The 23,883-nt window shown below is 39.0% G+C and overlaps 1 protein-coding gene across 1 annotated transcript in view; it reads right to left on the reverse strand.

Annotated features, from left to right (window-relative positions):
• Positions 1-15,395: 15,395 nt before the first annotated feature.
• Positions 15,396-23,883, reverse strand: part of nr6a1a (nuclear receptor subfamily 6, group A, member 1a) — an 81,193-nt gene continuing 72,705 nt past the window's right edge. Inside the window, exons 8-11 of the mRNA XM_054611481.1 lie at positions 23,244-23,498; positions 21,514-21,635; positions 21,266-21,418; positions 15,396-19,472 (exon numbers count right to left, since the gene is read on the reverse strand). Of these exons, the coding sequence (XP_054467456.1) occupies positions 19,342-19,472; positions 21,266-21,418; positions 21,514-21,635; positions 23,244-23,498 (661 nt within the window). The 3' untranslated portion in view covers positions 15,396-19,341. The remainder of the gene's footprint in view (positions 19,473-21,265; positions 21,419-21,513; positions 21,636-23,243; positions 23,499-23,883) is intronic.

Here is a 23,883-nt window from a genome sequence, read left to right on the forward strand (position 1 = left end):
CTTCTGCTGTTTATATGAATATTCCTAGCAGCTACAAAGCCATTCGTGTTTCCCTGCTCCTTCTGCCTGTGTGGACAGATGAAGCTACAGTTGCTTTACTAAATGGCACAGGGACGCCATCACCCAGAAGAATGACATCAATCTGGAAGAAATATACATCATCACTGACATCATGTATCTGCAAATGTGTTGATGATTTTGTGATCACAAAGACAACAAGCAGAAAGCCTGGATGTATGGAGAAGTGAGGTCACTATCCAGACACAAAAAAAGGTGAAAAGGAAGTATACAGCATCGCCAGAAACACTGAAAGCTGGCATCAAGGAGGCAAAGAGGAGGAGTCCAGAGAGACTGGTAAGAGATGTCAACACCAACAACACTAAAGATATGTGACAGGGGATCCAAAATGTCACAGGCTTTAAAATCAGGGGAGTCCCCATCACATCTTTTATACTCGCTTTGATCTCCTCAACAAAGTTGTCATCTGTCAAGTCTGCCTCGCCTCCATAGGACCAACCACTGTCAGTATCCACAGAGGAACGGCCACTGTCAGTATCTACAGAGGACCGGCCACTGTCAATATCCACAGAGGACCGGACACTGTCAGTATCTACAGATCGTATCTACAATATTATATTAGAAAGTCACTATCAGGACAGTAAATGCAAATTGAATGACACAAAGCAAAAAAAAATCATCTTAGCAGTGTACGCTGTGCGATGCACGGCACTTGTAAGAGCTGCACAGCATTGACGCAGGGGGGTGGGGGCGGGGGTACATAACAAATCACCACCTCTTCTTGCCCTTGACAAGGTTCCTTATTTTGAACATTCTATTTTCGACAGTGCTCCTCTTAGAACTTGCCTTTTGTGTTTGGTTAACAATAGGAAAACATTGTTAGTTAAGGCTAAACTCAATTGCAGCCTTGCTCGCTCTTAGATTTATCTCCTGTGACGTAATCCATCACAGTGGGCAGCAGCTCTTGAATAAACCACTTGGTTTGCATAAATGCACGTGTTAATGCTTAAGGACATATTGATTATGAAAGAACTAATGAGTGAATTAATGTACTCTTCTTGACTTTAGCAAAAAAGACACAGAATTCTTTAATTCAGTGTTACTGCAGAGCTGTTTATTCCGTTCTAGCCAAGGTAGCAGAAGCTGATTAAAAACATAGAGGTTTCAAAACATATAAAACAGACTAACAAAGAATTAGATGTAATACTGAAATAATTAACATTCGCAAAGGACATATAGCTTTTATCTCTGGCAGAAAAGAGCTGGCCTGGCAATTGTAAAAAGAAAAATGCTTGCGCTCAGAAAAAATAACGCTATATGGACACTCAGCCTTAAATTTAAAAGAATGAAATGAGATTAAATGAATAACCCCAAACAAGAAAAATAACATTTAATTAATAAATATTTAATTAATATTTAAAGAATATTTAAAATACATAAAATGTAAAATAAATACAGATGACAAAAAAATATACATACTTCAATAATTCCTCAAATATAATAGTTTGAAAGGAAACAGGTTCCAATCAGAAGGAGTTTCATACACAGATAAGGCTGCTCATTGCTATATTTTCCATATTATCAACAACCTTATTCTGTCTGTGGCTCTCAGCCCCAGGTCTAGTTTTTTCTACTGCAACAATGGACTGGGAATCTGGAGTAGCGGGAGCTTTCCCAGTAGGCCGGTTCATCATTTGTGATATTTATTATCTATCTATACATCTATATATCTTTTCGGACCAAACGTGAAAGATTTGTGCAAATAAATCCCACTTCAATTGAAACATTTGCACCCATATCTATATGATCCCCACGGAATCTAAAATGTTGTTATTATGATAACAATAAAGAGCCCGTCCCCAGTGTGTAGAGTTGAGTGTGGGTTTATTATTTTAGTTAATTTTGGAGGGAATGCTTAGAACACGATTATTCTCATAGACACGGAGACAGAAGATATATCAGGCTATGACACATAAGTGTTAGTTTTGGTCTTTTCATGGGAATGAAAAATAAGAAAAATACAGAATATCACACCACTTGTTTTTATTATCAATTAAAGTAAGATCAGATATTGATTCATTAATAGTTGCAAAAGTTTGCAGACATTTTACAGTGCAAATATGGCCATAAACCAAGCCAAACACTCTATCTAAACCCCCTTCAAATAGTCCCTGACCTACACTCCCCTCTAAAAATTTGGAGAGAGATCTTAAAGTGTTTGCATGCATTTCATAACAACTGAAAATGGGAAAATGAAAACGACTCCTTTTGGTTTCTCCAAATCTCTTTTCCTCACCAGATAATTGCCGGTCTTATCAATATTTATGTAGAACATGAATTTATTGCATTATGAGCGTAGTGCTGAGAGATGTTATTATCTGGACACCAGATGTTGAAGTGTAGATTCATGCCAGAGTCACATTCATTTTCAAGGCCACAGCAGGCTGGTTAGTAATTAGATGTTATAAAAGAGGCCTTTAAAAAAAAAAACAAAGAACGAGCAAAGCGCTGTGGGGAGAATTCATATGTTTACAAAAGTAAGCGGCAAAGTCTCTTTCTTTGTCTCTTTCCTGGCCGTCAGGGGACATGTTTATTTATTTATTCATTCACTTGTCTGGCTACAAGAAGGTGGTCTCTAAGAAGAGACTAAACGTCATCACTAGACAGTCATCCTCCTTCACAATCTCATAGTGTTAACTCACGCTCATGTGACCGTGGTGTAATTTCTTCATAACCTAACGCTGTTTTTACTTCTGGCAAGTGTATTCAGGCTTCAAGAATAATAAAGTGGTGTTTATTTGTGATGATTTTCTTAAGTAGCATAAATAATACATATATATAATACAATATTCCAAAATCCAATGGATAAATCACAGTTTTTTTGTCCAGAGAACCAGTTCGATGCTGACTTCGTGTTAGCGTCAAAAAAATGATATCCCTACAGAACTCTTTAGACCGCTTTACAGCCAACCACATCAAAAATATGCGTGCACATGTTTGCAACGGAAGTGCCGTTGTGTCAGAATCAATTTTCAACGGCAGACTCAAGTTCTTTAGAATTCAGAAGTAACACAACCGTTTTGGAGCTACAGGTGTTTCAGTTCAGCATGACCGTGTGCTGAACTGAAACACTGTGGTAAATTTCAATTGAATGCGTCCGTAGTTGCTCGCAGTAACTTACTTGATGTTAATCTTCAGCCTACATCTTATTGGTTCAACATTCATTTGTTTGTTGATTTTTCCCCTTAATTGAATGCCATGTTGTTATTTATTATTTATTATTTGCATTGTTTTTGGAAAATTGTTTATAGGGACAAAAAATAAATATAACACCTTCTTAGCATCTCTGGCTGCAGGATTCTGTCACCATGTGACAAGAATACATGGTTGGCATAACTATTTGCTGCCAAGATTTCCACCAACAAAGACCCACCAGCAGGCTTTTGTTCCAATTCCAATGAAATAGCTGCTTCACAAGTTGGTGGATTGGTGCAGAAATATCACATTTGATCTACCACTGTATTTTTCTCACCCAAATTTAGTGCTGAGCCCACAACATTGCCAGTATGTAGAACTTTCTTATACAAAGGAAATCACTGGTAAAAAAGCAGATGGAGATCTTAGTGGTGAAAGAGCAAAGGCTCATTACCGTTGTTTTTTTCAACTGGTGATCATTGCAAAGTGGACATTTATTGTCATGAATTGGTCATGAAATTACAGTGGAAGGAGACATAAAGACACCAAGGGAGAGAGCAAGCTCAGGAGCACAGAGGAGCATCAGAGAAATGTGAGGGAACAAGGTTATCCCCCTCTGGAAGTGTGTCAGTTGGCGAGGGGTGAGGAATGGGGGGGTTGTTCTCCCTTTATCAGCGTCTAGGTCGCAGTAGATCAGGGTCAAGGGGAACGAGATGAGAGGGAGGAGGGGAGGAGTGTGGAGGGAGGAGGAGGACCACACCTGGTGAAGGCACGCTTCAGGAGAGTGGTGGAGCGCACGCTCCACCAACACGAGCCAGGAGAAGCCAAAGTGGAAGAGTTTAGGCAGCGCTGCACAGCCAGTTCTAGCCTTGACATGTGTCCTGTCTGACGTAAATACAGTAGGCCAAAAGCAAACTAATGGGTGTTTGCACAATGCGGAGGGGAGGGGGAGGGCACTTCACAGTCCATTCTGCCCTGAACGCTTCATTTGCAGAGCAATGTTGTAAGATGAAGTCTTGAAACATCTTAACATTTGATTTTTATAAAAATGCGATAGGGTGGCACATTCCAGATTCCAAACCAAGTAAGACAAAACAGTAGCATTTCACCTACAATACCGCATTTTTTATGTGCATTGGATTTGGGTCCAGCACGCCACAGTGAGTCCCATCGTTGAACCGCAACCTCATTACCAAATTTGATTTATCTGCTGAAAATTCTGATTGTGATGAGTGGTTAAAGATAAAGAGGGAGGACTTTTTTTTTATCAAATTCAACATCTGCAATCAACCTTGTAACAGGTTAAAACAATAGTTAATGCCAATATATATTACCCCTTTACTTCATGTCAACAACTCTCCTTAAAGAATTAGAGGTTAGGAATTATGGAAATGTTCCTAGCTAAACCTTCTGGACTTGATCAGTGTCTTTGATTGGGTAAAAAAATCCCAATTTTCACTTTTTTATGCCTGTTGAAAGTTTTTCTTTCAAAATTGATGTAAATAATGATTCATTTCAATTTATTTTGTGTAGCCCAAAATCACAAATCACAAAAATGATTCAGAGGGCTTTACAATCTGTACACATGCAACATCCTCTGTCCTTAGACCCTCACATCGGCACAGGAAAAACTCCCCTAAAAAAAACCTTTAACAGGAAGAAAAAAAGGAAGAAACCTACGGGAGGGCGACAGAGGAGGGATCCTTATCCCAGGATGGACAGAATGCAATAGATAGTCTATAGTAGGCCTATAGTAGCATATGTAGGGGCTGAACCAAGGCGAACTTAAGCCAGCCCTAACTATAAGCGCTCTCAAAAAGGAAGGTCTTAAGCCTACTCTTAAAAGTGGTGAGTGTGTGTGCCCCCCCGACTGAAACTGGAAGCTGGTTCCACAGAAGAGGAGAGAGAAGCTAATACAGGAGTAATATGAGCTCTTTTCTTAGTTTTTGTTAGAACACGTGCTGCAGCATTCTGGATCAACTGGAGAGATTTAAGAGATTTATTAGAGCAGCCTGATAATAACGAATTGCAGTAATCTAGTCTAGAGGTAAAAAATGCATGAACTAGTTTTTCTGCATCGCATATATAAGGTGAATAAAATTGGTCCAAGCAGAGAACCTTGTGGAGATAATAATAATACGATCTAACCTGATGCAGCAGTCAGGCCGACCTCATTCACAAAGCTGTGTTTGCTTCGCAGGTTGTGAACTGAATAGAAGTATGGATGGTGAAGGTGAAACGTATTGTGTAATGGTGACGCCATATTAATGTTGTAAGAAAGTGAAAATATTAAACAATGATAGTCTAAATACATTTTATTTTTCTTATTTGAAATTCCTACACCCACAGTGTCTGCTCAGAAATATTCTGTCTCTTGGAAAAATATAGTTGATGACACCTGCATTAGAAAAAGTATAAACAGGGAGACTAAACTGCAACTTGGAATGTTAATCCCAATCTTACTTGAAGTCATGTACTCTTTACAGGTCTTGTGCGTATGCATTCATTTCTAAAATGAGTTTGAGGGGTTGGAAGGGTTGGAAGGGTTTTCCTTTTAATACCACAAGGTTACAAGGTTCATTTATTGTCATGTACAACAAGGTTTCACAAGAAATAGAGTTTGTAGTACAAATTAAGAAATACACACAAAAAAATTAAAAACTATATTATATGTTTGGTTTTGGTGGAGTTTTCCCTGTTTTTATTTGTTCGTCACTATAAATATATTAAGATCCTTGTTATGATGGCAAACTCATCACATATGTGTTGACATACCTCTTTATTGATACTATGATGACAAAAAATATTGAAACAATTTTTTTATTCAATGCACATGGTAATATAGACCTATATTTACTCAAAAATGCAGATTATTTACATCTTCAGTCCAAATGGTAGAGTCCTTCAACATCACATATCAGTTACACATAACGACAATGCATGTTTTCTAACTTGATATGAGTCATACACAGGCACACTGTGGTGTATTTTCATCATGCAGTACAAAATATTCTTCAAACAACTCCACGGGTTAAATCAGCTCTCTGTGTTTTGGACACAGATTTGATGTCAGAACTGTTCCATTAGTGAGACACAAGTGACGCAGAACATTTCCTTAACTGAACCAAGGTCATTCATTGAAATAACGAGCAATGGTACTGACACAGAGATCTCAGTATGTACGCTAAGCAGGGATGTAAGAACACTAAACATTAGAGTAGAAACGTAATTAAAAGCAGCACGTGCCCATGTATTGCTTCTTCGATACAATGCAATGATGTTGTGTACAACTATACTGTATCACAGTCAGGTAAAGCCCGGATAGATCACACACAGGACTTCAAATGCTATTTTTGTGGAATCTTTAATGCATTCCAAATAGTTTTCATGTTATTTTTAGAATAAAAGTAAATAAAAGCTTGGCTTCCACAGAAGTAAATGGTGTTCAGTTTACCAAAATAAAGATATTGTTCCAATGAAAATAAATCGTGTACTATATCAGCACATGAAGCAGTGGGCGCTCTGTGGGAGGAGAAAACACAGCTTAAATCATGATGCAGTATTTGAGCTAATCTATCAAACTTAGAAGCTAATTTCCTTACCACCAAATACACCTGACAAACAAAAATACAAAGCATCAAATCAGAAGTGATCAACACTTTCCTATAGCTCACGCAGAACGAGCTCCAGTAGCACAGCGACTCTTTTTGCTCCAGACTCATCAGCAATCCTAAACTCAACAATTATATGAAATGTACATCAGATAACTTTCAAGCAACAAATCGCTGTATTGTTCTAATTAATTCTTAAACAACATAGGAATATTCATTAATCTCATGCGGGCAACAGCCAGCCAGTTTAGTATTTCCCAGCGCCCTTTGACCTCCAAGCAGTGCACTGCTGTTAGAGACGCTGAACCTTTGCCCTCTGCTGTCCAAAGTCTATATCCAGAGCAGGACTGCTGCAGCGGAGAAGGCCCACTACAGTGGTTTGGTTTCCTGTGTACTATTCTATTTATATGTTGGCTTATACCCCCTGGTTACACATGTATGAACAATTTACCATGTTCCCTTTACAGTCATTTGGTCAAGGGACATTTCTAGAAACTTTCCTCTGTGGAGCATTACAAGATGCTCCAACATCCAATAATTTATTATAAGCTGCCAAAGAGCGTAGCCTTCCCAAGCTATGTTGTTGAGGAATCGAAACAATTAAGACAAATAATAGGAAAATAATAATAAGTTAACATGGATGTATGATTGAAGTCTTTGCTCCATTCAGGAGCTAAATCTCAAATCTCACCAATTATAAATAAAATAGAATAAAAAGGACATGACTTCAGTCATTGTGCAAATACAATTCAATCTTAAATTAAATGGCTCTATTGTTACATGAATGTAAAATCTCCCCATCTGACTCAAACTATCAAACTATAATCTCTGTAGCACACACTCTTTATACTGTGAACATCTGATAACTTCTGTCTATATTTTTAACACTTATTTTAAACACTTTATTGCTCTTTTCATTTTAAGTCAAAAAATGTTATATTTACAACATATAAATACATATTTATATATTTCTTTTTTTGGTTTTTTTCATTGCAAATATCTATTTTATTTACCTTTCTTGACGTTAGCAGTACTTGCTTTTTATTTTTACTTTCTCTCACTATGTTTAGTGTTGTGCACCAAATTCCTTCTAAATGAAAAGTTACTTATAATAAACACAATTCTAATTATTATATGTAGCCGTAAATTGTCTGATGTGTCAGAAATAATGATATGAATCAGCTTGCATTACTACTTGCATCTGGATGAACAGTTTCATATCAGTGAGTGCTGGCTGGTATGTTTATAGCTCAAAGTATTAGTGTATATACTGTAGGTTGCTAGCCGTTAGCAGCGATAGCGCTGGATGTATGAGTGGACCACTGTGTTAGTTCAAGGTGTGAAGGGACCACTCAGAGAGATCAGCTAATGTGGCGGCTTTGTTCCACCCTGAGCTCCATCTGTCAGATGTCCTTGAACACACACACAGTCACTTTCAAAATGATTCTTTTGTCAACAACGATAATGCAACTTGACAACAACTCGACTGTGATCAATAACCTATCAAAAGTGAGGTACGCCCCCGTCTGCTAGATGATTTCCATAGTGTACCAAAGTGACCTGAACCCACTGACTTCTGCATTAATATTATTATTATTTAACCTTTTTATATATATATTTATTTATTTATTTGCTTGGAACCACACTTTGTTCTGATTTAAACTTGAGAATTTACCTTTAAGGTGTTTTTTGCCTTTGTTGAAAACGAGTTGATGTGCTAAATGGATTATGGAAACGCCTTTGCAGAATATATTCTGACATAGAGAAATTTTAATTTACATGATTGATCAGCTATTTCTGCTGTTGGCATCTTACCAAATCTAGATATTAATATTGTCTTCATCTCCAGACAGCATGAATCCTTAAGATCTCTCTCCATTTTTCTCTCAGAGTTGAGTTAGATGGCCCAGGGGACTTTTGTTTCGGGCTAACAAACTCTTCTTCTCACCGAATTTGCATTATACAAAGTTTGCTGAAATTCGCTGGACAGTTGTCTAAAAACATGGCTAATGTGATACGGTTGAAATCTCCAGAATATTATGTTGTCACCTACCCAGGATCTATTTACATTGATACACCACAGGAAAAGCCTGCAGGAGCAATTTGTGGTTAAGTGACACATTAACATGGACTGCTGAAGCCGGGGATCAAACTGCTGATCCTCTGAGTGGAGGATGACCCTGCTCTACCACTGAGCCAATTTGCCCCCTATCACCTATCACACAGCAACCAAAAAGGAGGAATTTTATTTATTTTCAATTTTCTGGTTCTACTAGTTTTGCATTAATTCTACAGGAGAAAGTTAGGTCATGTATTGGGATCCCCTATTTCCACACAGCTAATCAAATCAGAGCACAATAAACAGCATGTGAACGTATATTCAAATGAAGCTTTGGTTTAGGTAGCTGCTGATGTGGTCCTTACGTACGTAGGCTACAGCAGTTTGTTTCCTTCGTTGTAACCTCAGCAGTCTGGGAGCCTGCTAGCTGCTGTTAATCAAACAGACACTGACACGCCCCTCCAGCTGGCAGAGATGAAGGAGCATTTCTGATACATAGAAGTGTTGTGCTATTTATTAGCCTTTCCATGAGATCAGGTCACTGCTAGAATGCTAGCAGTCAATGGGGCTTTTTAATTGTTGATGGTCAGTAAATACCATAAGGCCTTTTTTCTAACATGCAACATCTAATCAACTATTTCACGAGCATGGAGAGACTCGCTAGTTTTGTAAGCACGATTTGCTGATGAATGTGTCAGTCATGCTCCACCTGTCCCCCCCGTCCTTCTTCTCGCCCCCAGCTCCTATGAGCTTAGCCTGGCCTACTGACACCAAGTTCAAATGTCTTCAAGAACAACCAAAACTAATGCAATGTGAGAATACGGAAATACTGCAGCGTATCTAAGAGCGAAATTATTTCAATTATCTGAATTGAAAAAGAGGAGATTTGAAGGGTTAAAGTACTCCTTTGTTATAGGGATTCGTTTTTTTTTAAAACTGACTACGGGATTGTTAGCAAGGATGACGGCGCACCCTACAGTCTAACACCGCTGCTAGCCCCGCAGAACTTAGCACTGCTAACATTACTGCTGTTGCTCCAAAGGAGAAGAGGCAGCAGGTTATTTGTATGGATCAGTGAAATGCCTGAAAAGTTCTTGATTCTGCTAGCACACTAGTGTTGCAATTTTCATTATGTCTATGGAATGTTGGCGTCTGTGTGCTGCTGGTAGGGTCAGTTGAATATAGAGTGACAGAAGTGCATCTGGCAGTCCTGGGTCCTGGTGTGAGTTTGAGGTCCACCTCTAGTCTTATCACTGTGTGGGACATCTATGTGTTTTATCAAAGAGTAAGAGGATGTTTGGCTTTAGGTACAGATAACACAATCACAGTGGTTGGCATTTGTGAAGGGCAGCGTCTGATGCTTTGTGCCAAGGTGAGATCAGAAACACCAACACATCAGGCAAATAAACACCCTTCATACTGATACTCATTGCAGGTCCTGCCCTTTTATATAATCGTGTACGTAATCCATCCTCCGAGCCCCCACCCGCAAGCCAAGCCCGTCAGTGGTGTTGTTGTGCCCAGGGGGATCCGCAGCCTTGACTGGCTCTGATCTGATTCGTGGCTCGTTAGGAGGTGGAAGGGTTAGGACAGCCTGTCAAAATCCCCTCTGTCAGCCTTGAGGAGATGAAGTGATGCCTCCTGGACCTTTGGCCTGCTCCGCACTCATGATGCAATCAGCAGCCCGCTGTCAACCATCAGTCACTGACTGATAATCTGTGTATACCAGTGTGTGAGGGTGTGTATGGAGCGTGACTGGGTGTTTAGGATTAGTCTGATGTTTGATTTTAGCAATGCACAGGGAGGATATTGGCATTAAGAGAACTGTCCAACATTTTAGGAATTAGCGTTTTTGTTGTCAAAGTCTGGGGAGAAGAATGATATTATTTGCATCACTGCATAGCAGCAGTGCAGCCAATTCAGCAGCCTGTCCGTGGGTCCGTCACAGTGTTACAGGTGCAGCCCCCCTCTCTTCCAAAATGATGTGGACATTGTAATAATATCTGTGTGGACATATTGTATTTTAGTAGGCTATTTTGACAGGGGTGCTCTCAGATCGGTCAGCATGCTTACTTGTTGTAATTTTATGTTGTGTGGCTCAAGTTGTGTTAGTGCTACATGGATTGTTCAATAAAGCCTAATTGATACTTTTGATGGTTGTGAACTAAAAGGCAAGGAGAAATATAGGACTTCACGGTTTGAGTTCTGTTTGTTGGCAATCTGTTTGCTCCTCAAGCCCATATTCTTTTCCTGAGATATTTATAATATTTCAATAGTTAATAAAAAAATTTATGATTGCTGCACATTGTCACAATATCTCTGGGAATCAATTGGTTAAAGGAGCTATAAGCAAAATTCACTCCACACGGCTCTCACCAAAGTTTGATTGACATTCAGAATCTGGGTCTGGATTGCCTGTACACTACTCTCACTCCTGACATCAACAACAATAAAAACATGGAGGTTGCTGAGTTGAAATGGCAGTGGCTAGCTGAGCTAGCTGCGCTAACAGTGCTAAAAATGGCAACAGCGCTGACAGTGTTAACCTGGGAAAGACTGGAGGTTGGAGTTACGCTTCTATGGCAGTGGCGTTGTCACCTTTAGCCGCCATGTGAGCACTCTCCCATGCACACCCAGCCCGGGTCGGGCTGCTCTCATTAATCATTTGTTGTTATACCTACAAAAAATAATCCACCGAAATTTGTCCCATGACAATATTTAGTAAGTTATACACTAATCATGAACAATGAAAGTATGAAGACCACAAAAGCACACAGATGATGGCCATGAGGGGAGGTGAATGGGTCAAACAATCTGCCACCTTTCAGCCAGGAGACCGCTGTCCATTCCCAGTGTGAAACAAGGAGTCAACTTTTTCACGTAACTTGCATACTTCAGTAACGGCACTTCCGTAGTAATGTTAACCCTAACAAAGTAGTTTGCTGCCTAAACCTTACTAAGTAGTTTTGTTTCCTGAGGTTAATGTGAAGACAGAAATTTATTTTGAAAGACTATGTATTTACAGAGCGGAATTTAACACTGTAGGCTTGTAGGCTTTCATAGCACAAAGAGTGAAAGCAGGAGGAAAAAGTTGGTCTTGCTCCATTTAAATAGAAGTAATACACCTTTCAACCAAGACATAGAGTTGATCGCTTGTACGTCATAAAATTTATAGAAAAAAAGAAAATAGATGCAGCCTCTATTCAGAATGGCAATTACTACAAAATTGAGTATTAATACTTTTGCAATTTCAGTTTTGTGTTTAAATATTTCCAGACTCCTGTGTCTAATCAAATGATAGCTGACAGCAAAGTTCGGGTCGGACATTATCTCACTTAGTAAAAACTGAACACATCACACAACAGTGGTTTAAAGGAATAATTTGTCATTTTTGGAAATGTCTTTATTCACTTTCCTTCCGAGAGTTAGAGAAGAAGGTCAACCACCTTTATATCTTCTCAATAAATATCAAGCTACAGCCAGCTGCTGGGTAGTTAATTTAGCATTAAGGGCGTTTTTTGGGAGCTTTCGCAGTGTAAATAAAGGTATCAACCAATCACGGACATATTCAATAAGACATCAAAGTCAACAACCACAGAGAGTTCTCATAGTACAAACCAAGACGGCAAACTGTATTACTCCTTTCAATCTTAACAAAGGCAGTGCAGACCAGATCCACTCCTCACATTGACTAAAAACAAACAGTATCTCAGGCTCAGCAACACTTTACCTCCGACAGACTGTCAGATGCTGCTCTGTATCAATAGGAACCTGCTAGTTGGTCCTCTACCCGCACAAATCCATTGGATTGTTCATTTAACCTTTTATTGAAAAAAGTGTTGCAAATGAATTCACTTTTAATGCATATTATTCGCAGGAGAGTATTTCACATTTTCGTGAGGTTTATAACTCCCCTGGTTTGAATTGAATTAACACATTAGATCTTGTTTCATACGAACAGAGACCACAGTGTAAAAATGACATGCTGTGGTTAAACTGAGGGTAAAGGACATGCACAGTTACTTGAAAATATTAAAGTAACAATCTTCTCATCTAACCATGCAAATAAGAGTGTTTACCCGGAAAGCAAACTATTTCATAAGGGGCCCCCAGTATGAGGTTAATCTCACCAACTCCAAAACCGTTTCATTTATTTATGTGCTGTATGTTTCAAGAGTCACCAATCCATCCAGAATGCTGTGTGCAGTAACGGTGTTATTGGTCAATAGATGTCTATTGATTTTTATCATTAGTCACTTTGAGTAAATAATCTAATCTGAAAGCAAAGACAGAGATATTAATTGAATCCCATTTATCAACTAAGAGTCTGTAAAGGTAGCTTTAATAAATCCTAGCCTTGATCCTGGACTGTGAATGAAAACCATCCAATGCACTGCCTCTTTACTTTCAATCCAGTTTAATACTGCCTATTTTTACTATTGGTAGACGTTACAGTTGTGTGACGTTGGGTGATAATATCTTTCACATCTTTTAGGTGTTCTGTTGCACCCAGTGAAACAGTGTAGTTCATTGATGCGTGTTCAACAGTTTTTGGACAACAATGGAGCTCAATGGCACAGAGGAAGAAGACTCATCAGGCTTTGAAACATACAATACTTGTCAGTATAAAGTCACTGTTAGTTTTGGTCTTTTAATGGTATTTGTTGACTATAAGAAACACATTGACCATTGCAAGTCTGTTGGAAATAGCAGAGACTTGAAACTGTTTTATTTATTTATATATATATATATATATATATATATTATAAATATATATATAAATATATATATATAAATCATATAGACATAGCATGTAAATACAGCATAGCATGTATTTTAATAATGTGAATATTTTTTGCCACAAGACGGCCAATGAAATAGTAATTTCAAAGGATATAAATAAAGTAAGTTTAGATTAAATTCAGATATGTTATGGTTGAATATACAAGGTTTTCATATCAGGGAAAACTGCAGATTATTTAAAGAAAACAGCTACAGACTTCTTTTGCAAGTGAGATGCTTATTGCTTTTCTGTATTAAATGTGTGCATTTGATGAAATAACAGCAACTTGTTAATCTTGTCGCCATCACAGAGTGAATTTGTTAATTTGGCAGGTTTAAAACAGATCAGTAGCCAACAGGCGGAAACACACTTTTTGTGTGTATTTTTATGATTCTGAATTTATCTTAAAATGAAAAACCCACTGGAGTGCACTTAGCTACAGGTCAGGGACAAACACGTCCACTCAGCTTGAAAACTTGACACCCTCTGCCTGGTTATCCACCAATGAGCTCAGCATCACTGGCTATATAGACGTCATTATCACATCAGTTTCTACGTACCCCCAATCTCGGAGTGTAAAGAAAATGGAGGATGGGTCTGTGTACACTTGCATAACGTTCACATTTATTTGGTTTCAAGTCCTAACACATTCTAAACATGCTTTTAACACGTAATGGATCACATTCTTCACAGGTAGTTAAAGTAACAGGAGCAGACAAGAGATTTCTGAAGAGAAACACATTTCAAGTGTCTGTTCACAGCTGAAGACAGTGTGTAAATCTATTTCTTCCCTGAGATATGTAAAGATTTTTCTAGTCTTTTACTAGCAGAAACAACTCAGTGTTAGTTGCTGCACTGTATTACAAGCTCTTCCATAACTTTGTGCTCCAGTTCTTATCTTTTTTTCAGGGCTCTAACAGTGTTACAGTGCTAGGGCTGGACTCATGTTGGTTTGCCTGTACTGGCCTTTTATAGGAAAGATGGACGATGGTTCCTCCCAGAATGCAGCTGCACTTGGTCTGCTTAACCTCTAAAATCATGCTTTTTTTTTTTTACAACTTGGATCTTATTTTTGCATGTATGCAAATAAGACCCAGGAATTTAGTTCAAAGGCAGAGCTGTGTCTAAGATTCCCCTATTGTTGGGTGTCATGCCATTCCATATCAGTAAGTAAGGCTGGCAGCTTCTATTCTAAAGCCATATGAGTCCAACCCCAGTGATAACACTGCAGAAGTCGGTGTAAAGTCGCGCGCCACAGCGTCAAAAAGCATGTAAACACAAGGAGATGTCACTTTGACCACAATTACAGTCTCTGGTTGATAATCGATCAGGAGATGCATTGACGGACACCGATATGATATAGTTCCACTGTTACCTTCAACCGATAAACAACTATCAGGGAGCACAATGGAAAAACAGCGTCATATGATGATGTGGTGAATTTAGTGTACACGGCAAACAGCCATTCACAAGATAACAAAACGTATTCCAAAAAGGTCAACACAGGAAAATAAAGCACTGGTTAACTGCAGCAAGAATGCATCATGTGAATGCTTAATCAGTACGCTGACTCTGTCATTGACATTCTTTCATCATTGGTATTGGATTCATGATAACAGGGCATAAGTAAAATAAAGATGACGCTAGTTTAACATGAAACAAAGCCCAAAAAAAAAAAAAAAAAAAAAAAAAAAAAAAAAAAAAAAAAAAAAAAAAAAAAAAAGGAGCCAGAGGATCCCTGAAAGGAGAGAGTAAGAGTGTTCTTACTGTTCTCAGAGAAAATACTAGGTGAGTCTGAGGTAGAGAGGATTATGAGGCAACATGTTTACTACTAATTAAAAAAAGAGGAAGAAAACAGAGTGTATATAAATCTGAGAGGTCACTGAGTGAAAAAAGAGACACAAAATAACAGAACATTGGTGCAATGAAACCAATAAATAAGACAAAAATATCTTCTATTGAAAGAAAGCAACATGATGACAAATAAAAAGGTAGTTTCAGTACAGAAATTGCAAATGTATAACATATCTCTTGTCTGCAAAAAAATACAAATACAGAAAATAAAAAACACTTTCTTCAGCACCTGTATCAAAATATGACAGGAAGTCAGAGTGGCAGTAAGGTAGAAGTGGTGAGATGTATTTTATGTTGATGAGCAGAGGCCCGTATTGATATAATTTGCTGCTACATTAAAAGAAATCTCCCTTCAGATCCTCTTCCACTGTCAGATCTCAGCAGTCTGTGATGTTCAGTGCATTCCTGGAGTAACTTTGAGATGAAGTGACTGTTGTTGGCCACCCTGAACCTTTCTGCAACAGTTCAAAGTATCAGCAGACTGTTTCTGTGCAAATAGGTGGATTGTTAAACATTGGTGCAAATGGCAGCTCTAGAAAAAAGCCCTTGCTCTGATAATCATTTTAGAAAAATCTTCTATGAAACTCGATTGTAGCGGTTACTCAGCAGTGGTAAAGGATTACGTTTTTTTCCTTTAATGATACATAACTCAGACTTTTGTTGCATAAAAGTACATATCCCTGAGATTATTTGGTTCTAAGGTTGAGTTCACCAATATGTCAAAAACACACATTTTCTCACTCACCTTTAGTTTTATCTGGCTGTTCGACAGTTGTGGTTTTACATTCTTAGATTTTGAGGTCCACCCAAAACAAACTAAATTCCATTCACCTTCCTCTTGTTTTGCGGAGGTGTCAGGAATTTTAAAACCTGGACAAATAAAACTAAAATCTTAACTGCTTGGTAAGTGAGAAACTATTGTATGTTCTTTGTAATGTAGCTGAAATTTCGCTTTAACCTCAGAAGCCTTTGTGATGAGTGATGCATATTTTACGAAATGGAGAGAATATTCTCAGCACAGGCATCTTAGCTGCTCTCAGAATCCTGGTGGTAGAAAATGAGTAATTTCATTCAGCTTTGGAACTAGAAAGGGCTCCAAAGCATCACAGTTGCATTGTAAAATGATTCAAATAATACATAAAAGGCTCTGAATTGTCAGTATTGTTCATATAAAATGGGGCTGACACCACCTGAATAATACTTTTTCCATAAAATACAGTAGACAAGGGAATGAGTTAATAAAAATCCAAAAAAAGTCAAGAATTCATTTAAGCCTTAGAAAAATGATAGGGGTTGTCTTCACTCACTTCACCCCCCACTCCCAAAAAAATAGACAATGAACACATGAAAAACAACAAAAACCCAAAACATTCACTTCATAACTACAAAGGTACATGAAAATGTATAAAAATCAAAAGATGAAAAGAGGCTAAATCAAACATTTGAAAAAGGAACACTGCATTGGACTGTTGGTGTTAAGGCTATACACAGGCAGTTTGATGGGAACAGGACAGAGAGCCACGACATTCTGAAGATGCCACCGCTTCTCTCTCCGCCCGTCATCAAATGCCAAGAGAAAAATCCACACTGCATGTCTCATCTTCAAATTACATCCACTTTCACTGAATGGGGGGAGGGGGGGGAGAGACCTTGAGGGAAATAAAGTGGAAAAGAAAAACACTTCTACAGCGGACCTACAATGTCCTGGAACCTATGTCTACTAATACTACAAGTACATCAGTATGGTCACTGAGGAACTCCTGAATTCAATACATAACACTCACTTTACCCTGTTTAGTTTCAGGTCGGCAGGGACCTGAGAGAGAGGAACACACTGGGTGGGCAGTGGCCGAGGTCAAAGGTCAAGGTTTCCGAGCCTCACCGTTGTGTGCAAAAAAAAGAGTCATTGCGAGGACTGCATTTTGTCTGCATTTCAAATTGTTCGTACATCATGAAACGGCCAAACACTTGAGGAATCCAAGAAGACACTTCAAGCGGTTTGAAATGATCATCTCATACTTCAAAAATAAAGACCATTTTCTATGGCTTCTTTTAAACAATGTGCATATCTGTCACAGAGGGTACACAAACCAGAGGTAAGTCACCTAAATTCTCTAAACCTAGCCTGGATTCATGGAGACATGGTCCGGATCAATCACACTGAATTCATCCCTAAAGTGATAATCCACAAACTTTCTATTAGCCAGTTCAGAAAAGAAATAATGGTTTGGTCAGTAAAGCATGAGGACCAGACCTGAACCAAGTTCAGGTGCACACTTTCTAAACCCCTCACGATGTGGGACAGGTCCGACTCAAACTGTTACTGGTCTTGGGTCTGTGCAAAATTATGATTGGACCTGACAAGACCTGAAAACAGTGCAAGTTCCTCTAAAACTGGCATGACACAACCAATGAAACGTTTGAAAGGGCAAATTGGTTATAATGTGGGGTTTCCCCAACCGCTTTGGAGCAGGATAAGCTAACAGAACTAGCCTCGCAGCTTCCAATGAACAGGAGGCAGCAAACACCGAGTGTTGACCACTTTTTGTCGACTCAGGTTTATTCGGTTTCTATTCAGGGATTCTGTTCAGAATTGAATACAGTTGTCAGTTGGTTCTAGTAGGTCAGTCACATATCATTTTGACCCATGAAAATCTCTCGCTGCTCAAAACACCAGGTGGTTCTTTCAGGTTCTAGTTTGTTCTAAATAAACGCCAGATTTTATGTCTCATCTTAGATTAAACATGGACCTTAAATTTAGGTGATGGTGTGTTAAGAGCAGGCTAACACTGCATCAAGGTTCTGGGCCTGAAGGCGGCAGAGCCCAAACAAACAAGCCATCTGACAAGAAGCAGAGGGAAAATCAATCATCACATCTGCTCTATGCATATAGTGTGCACAAGGCTGTGTGCATGTTTAGCAGCATTTACAATGACATCTGGCAACGTACTTGTCTGTCCAGCAGAGGGTTCTCCCCACGGACACAGATTGATTCATTTCTCATCCTGATCCTTCATCGATAAGAAACTTTTTTTGGGGGAGCCATCGGCCCCCTACCCATCAATGGGTGTTTGAAAAAAGCATTGCATAACACTTTGGTCAAAAAAGAAAAACAATTAAACTAAAACACCAAACCTAACTATCCTTCCCCTGCAATAAAGCCTCACATCCCCAGTCTATGATTGTAAAAAATACCCGTAAACTCTTTTCAATGACGATCCCACAAATCCAACAACTGTCACCTTAACCCATGGAATGTTAACTTGACAAGACCGCCTCCCATTAGCAGGATGTCTGAGAGTCCATGCAGATAAAGTAGCTGCATTTTGCTTATCACGTTTGCATTTTCAGTGCAACAAAACACTGTTTTAAATTTTTTGATTTATGCAGCTCCTTTGAACATTCAGTCTGTGATTGAGGTGCCAAAGCATCCACAGGGATTTGGTTTTAAACTGGGCAACTCTCTCTTTAACAGAAAGAAAAGGTACCTGAAAATAGCAACAACATTTTCCTGAGGTAGTCTCAAAACACTCGTCACATGTGTCTATCCGCCCCCGTCTGAATAAAATAAACTCTTTTAAAGTCTAGCTCTAACAATAGCAACACTGACACATTGAGCAAACCGGATACACACTTGTAAACTCCAAAGACCAATGCATCTACGAGCATTTGTTTTGTACAGAAGCATGTGCACAGTGTAAATCAGCATACATTCAGCTCTGTCGTGTAATAAATATATAAAGAAAAAGTTACAAAAAACAAACTAGCTGCTTGTCACATTCACAAGAGGGGAGACCAGTCCCTCGACTCGGGGGTCGGGTCTAGTTTCCGGCGGAGGTGGTCACGCAGGGTGACGGGCCGGTCCTGTAGCTGGTCAGGCTGGATTTGCAGGAGTGCAAGACTGCTTTGAACAAGAGGGGGAGCTGCTCCAGAGGGACATTCACCAGCTTCCCTGCAAACAAGATAGGGTTAGCTTAACTTGGCTTAGCTTAGCCTCTTAAAAGGACATTTTCACATTTACTCCCTTAGAATTAATGCAATGAGTCATATCATACTCTCTTTTTAATAGAATACTGTTTTTCACTCCCTGATTTGTTTTTTTGTTTCATGTTTTGTGCTTGATGTGAAAATGTTGAAACTCAACAATCCTGCAGATCTTTCAAATTAAAAGCCAAACCGAACAGGGAGGGATCATGACTTTGAACTGTTGGAAGGTTTTCAGTGTGAAACATCAGTGCAGAAGTGTTGAGTTTTATAGACAGTAACCTAACAACAAACCAAACAAAAAAGACATCCAAGGAATCGAAATGAATGGAGTGTATCCTTTAAAGTAGTAAACTCAGAGTGGTGAGCTCAAATCAAGCCCCCAGGAAGAGCACCAGGCTGTGAAGCTAATTTTACATAGTGGCCAAACGCTGGAATTACATCTTCCGAGTTCATCAAATGATGCCATGGGGCCAAAAAATTCTTTTCTCCATAGTCCTACATTGGGAAGGAGATTTCTGTAAATTTGCAGATCATTTTTAAATAAATTAAATTCCCAGTATAAACCCAAGAATAGCCCTTATTTAAATAATTTGGTCCTTAAAGTTGTGCAATAAAAAAAATGTATAGCAATAATAGCTGAATTTAGAGTTATTTTCCTTCCTCTGCTCATGTAAATGAGAACGATGTTGACCGAGGCTGGGAGGCAGAGTTAAAGGAAACACTAAAGTGCTGGTTCTATGGTTCCATGATGAGGAAGATTGCATCCAGTTTTCTTTATACTGAATTGATCCTGATAACTGTAAAACATTCTTGCTAAAATAAACTTCTAAAATAAATGCTGGAAATAAATTGCATCTCTAATCTAAACTAAAAGCCTTGCTCTCTGGGCAAATGAGGTAGATATGGCCACTATTTGACAATGAATGCATTAATTAATGGACACAAACTATGAATACAAGCTGCAGTAGGAAAGATCACAGATGAATTTTGATTTAGGGTGGTACAGCATATGACAATTCTAATAACATCAAGGATGCGTTGCACCAACAAGGATTTTTTTTTAAACAGATTATATCGTGGTTTAACTTTAAGTCAAGTTGAACCAATCTTTAAAATTTAAAGATTTTATATTAGGAAAGATTGACTTCAAATCTCTCTCTAAACTTTAGTTTAGTTTTTACTCTAAACTTAGATTCAATTTGATTCTGTTGCACCAAAACTTAAAATTCTCATTTAAAATGTGCCCAAGTATTTCCTTTAAACCGACACAGAAGGAGGATGAACTTTTAAAATGGCTGCCTTTTTGAGATAAAAAAAGCTGGATGAAAACCCAGCAGAGTTTTATGACGCTGCTGCAGAGTTTCTCTCTTGAAAACAGGAAGACTCTTTTTTTCCTGACTTTGAAAAAGGTTGTTGCCTCGCTGTGCTGTTGTCAGTTTTTTATTTTCTATTTTTAAGCAAGAATGCATATCGGGAGCTCGATATCGCTATTTCATTTTGATTTAAATACGGGTTTACCAATCGAAGGTGAGGTTTTAACTGTGTAACAGAGCTCCACTTAATTTAGAAATTCTAAACCTAGTTTTGCTAAACTCTATTAAGGACTAATCTAGATTAGATGAATCCTTGTTGGTTCTAACCCAGCCTTAGAACCATAGCATTCTTAGAATTTGCAACAAGAATACAGCTCTTAAATTAGCAGCATCATTACACCTTGCACTAAGGACCATTGTAGTATACTGAGCTTTGAGGCCTTACCTGCGATGCAGCGGATCTCCGGGAGACACATCATGATCTCAGGGAAGCGTTTGGGCTGGTGCGGGTACTTATACTCAGTGTAGTCCTGACACACATACCAGTAGCGCTTGTTGAGCTGCTCCAGCTGGGAGATGTTGGACAGTCCTCTGATATCTTAGGAGAAACAAATGAAAGTGGAAAGTTGTGAGGGGAATACGACAGGGTTGAGGAAGGCTTCAGCTCAGTAATAGCAGAGCTGCTGATGTTACCTTGGTTGAGGAAGTTGATGGCTTTCATGCAGGCATACTCCTCGTTACTGATCTTCAACTGGTGGAACTTGCGAAACAGATATATCAACCTCTCCATCACCTCCATACCATCCTCGCTGAAGCTGTGGAATCAGACACAGACCTGTCAATAATACTGGAAAGATGTAGCCGTGGAAACCATATACAATAACATAATAATGTCCTCAGAGGGTTAGGGCTTATACCATTTGAAGCTCTTGTCCAAACAAAGCAGAGTTTTAGTAGGTTTACTGTCCACATGTTCACATTAAAATCCACCGTCAAATAAAAAACCCTCCAGCCTCATTATCTTAAGCTTCTATGCTTCAATGAACAAGGCGAAAATTAGGGAGGGAATACGTCACATGTAAAAAGTGCTCATCAAACGTCTTGCTAATCCCACAGCTTTCTGAAGGATTTAGAAAGATTCACAGTTTAATTCCACTTATCAAAGCTCAATTCCCTGTCTCTCTGGTTCTCACAGTTCCAATCTCGCTCGCAAACTTCAGTGCTGCCACTGTAAATCAGATATTCTCTCTTAAACTACAGGCAAATTGACCGAAGCAGCAGAACAGCACCGTATATTAGGAGAATGTTTGTCATGAGGTCAGATAATTCCCGTCTGATTTACACAGATCCAAACCCCCACACATCCTTTTCTACCAAGCGTGGGACACGCATGTATTTCACACGCAGACGGTGCTAGCCACAGCTCTGTCCTGAGGAGTCCTCCTGTTCACGGACCACTTCACTGGCCCTCATCCAACAACAATACTTTCTCTGCTGTTGTGAGGAAAGCTATCAAACTCACAGAGTGGAACGTCTCGTCTCTCTAGAGGATTGTTGTTGCAGTGAGGAACATTTAGATCCTGATATCCCCCTTTTTTCTTATAATATAGAGTTGGCGAGGCAAATCTAGGGTGTAATGTCTGGTGGATGTTAATGGTGTGATAGCTTCGTCAAAAGAGGGGTAGGAGGCAATATGAGTCACTGTAGGTGAGATATTACCAACACATGAATGAGAGTCATTTCTTAAGTCATTCTTCCAAAACGCAAACATTACTATGTGGATAGCTGCCACATTGTTGTGTTAATGGTTTGTGGATTATGTTAGGCCGCTCACAAACATCTAAAGCTTTATTAACTTTTATTTTCTGATCAGAAGGATAATTGTTTTCAATGAGAGTGTGCTGCTTTCTTGATGAGCCAGTAGCGTTTCTCCTGTCTAGTCGCCTTGTATTTTTACAGGAGAGTCCTGGAAAAACTCAATGAGTTGAAAAGAAAAAGAGCAACATTAGCATTTGTTTGGGTTATGGCTCTATTTTAGCTTCCAGATTTCCCCTGACACATTTGGTTATTACACTTATTCAAACACCATAACTTTAAGTTTTTTATTCTATTTATTGTGACCAGGCTTGTTTGTTTTGTTTTATATATGTATTACATTAAGCTCTGACTATCACCCTGTTTCTCTTCATCTTTTCTGAGCTAATGATGCTAAAACGCTGTGACTCCTCTCACATCTTGTTTATATAAAATATTTCTCAGTTCAACTTTAAGGATTTAAAAGGCACCTCCAGTAAAGTCGTACTTTACCAGTGTTCTTTGTTTGATGGTAACAAACTAACTGTAGAGGGTTAGGTCTCGCAATGAATTTGGGCAATAAAACAACCAAAGGAAGCTCTACTAAAAAAATAAGTCCTGCCACTCACCCCTGCAGCTCGTCGTCAGACGGCGTGTACTTGGCGGTGACGTCAGCCAGGTCTCCAAAAATCTGGGAACTGTAGATGGTGAGGCAGGAGAGCAGGATGAGCTCCTGCCAGGTGGAGCTCAGCAGGCAGGTGTAGTCCTCTATGGAGAGTTCGCAGAAGAATGGCAGCTTCTTGATCCAGGAGATCTGGCGGAAGAGCAGCTCATCTGCCAGACGACACAGCAGGGCAAACAGCTCCACCTGTGTCACTTTGTACCTGGGGCACACAGAGAGTTAAGGTAAGAAGTGATGAGCAGAATATTGGCATGATGCGTAAACCACATCTGGTAAGTTCACTCTAGATCAACTCTAACATGATGCAATTTATTGAATACATATTCAAAATTGAAGTCACCATGCCCACATTGTCAGTCCACCACAATAATACTTAAAGCTTAAAATATTACCTGCCAATCAGCCAAATAAGTGTAAAACATAAACTGTGACATCATCCATAAGATCTATAAGCTTTATGCCTTTTACAGAGGAGCATATTGACTAGAAAAATAAAAAATGTGATTTGTACTGCTCAGGACAGGAGGACTCTACAGAGGGTGATTATAACCACCCAGTGGATTGGAACCCATCCACTGAGCATCAGT

Source organism: Anoplopoma fimbria, chromosome 13 (genome assembly GCF_027596085.1).
Source record: "Anoplopoma fimbria isolate UVic2021 breed Golden Eagle Sablefish chromosome 13, Afim_UVic_2022, whole genome shotgun sequence".
Lineage (NCBI taxonomy): Eukaryota > Metazoa > Chordata > Actinopteri > Perciformes > Anoplopomatidae > Anoplopoma > Anoplopoma fimbria.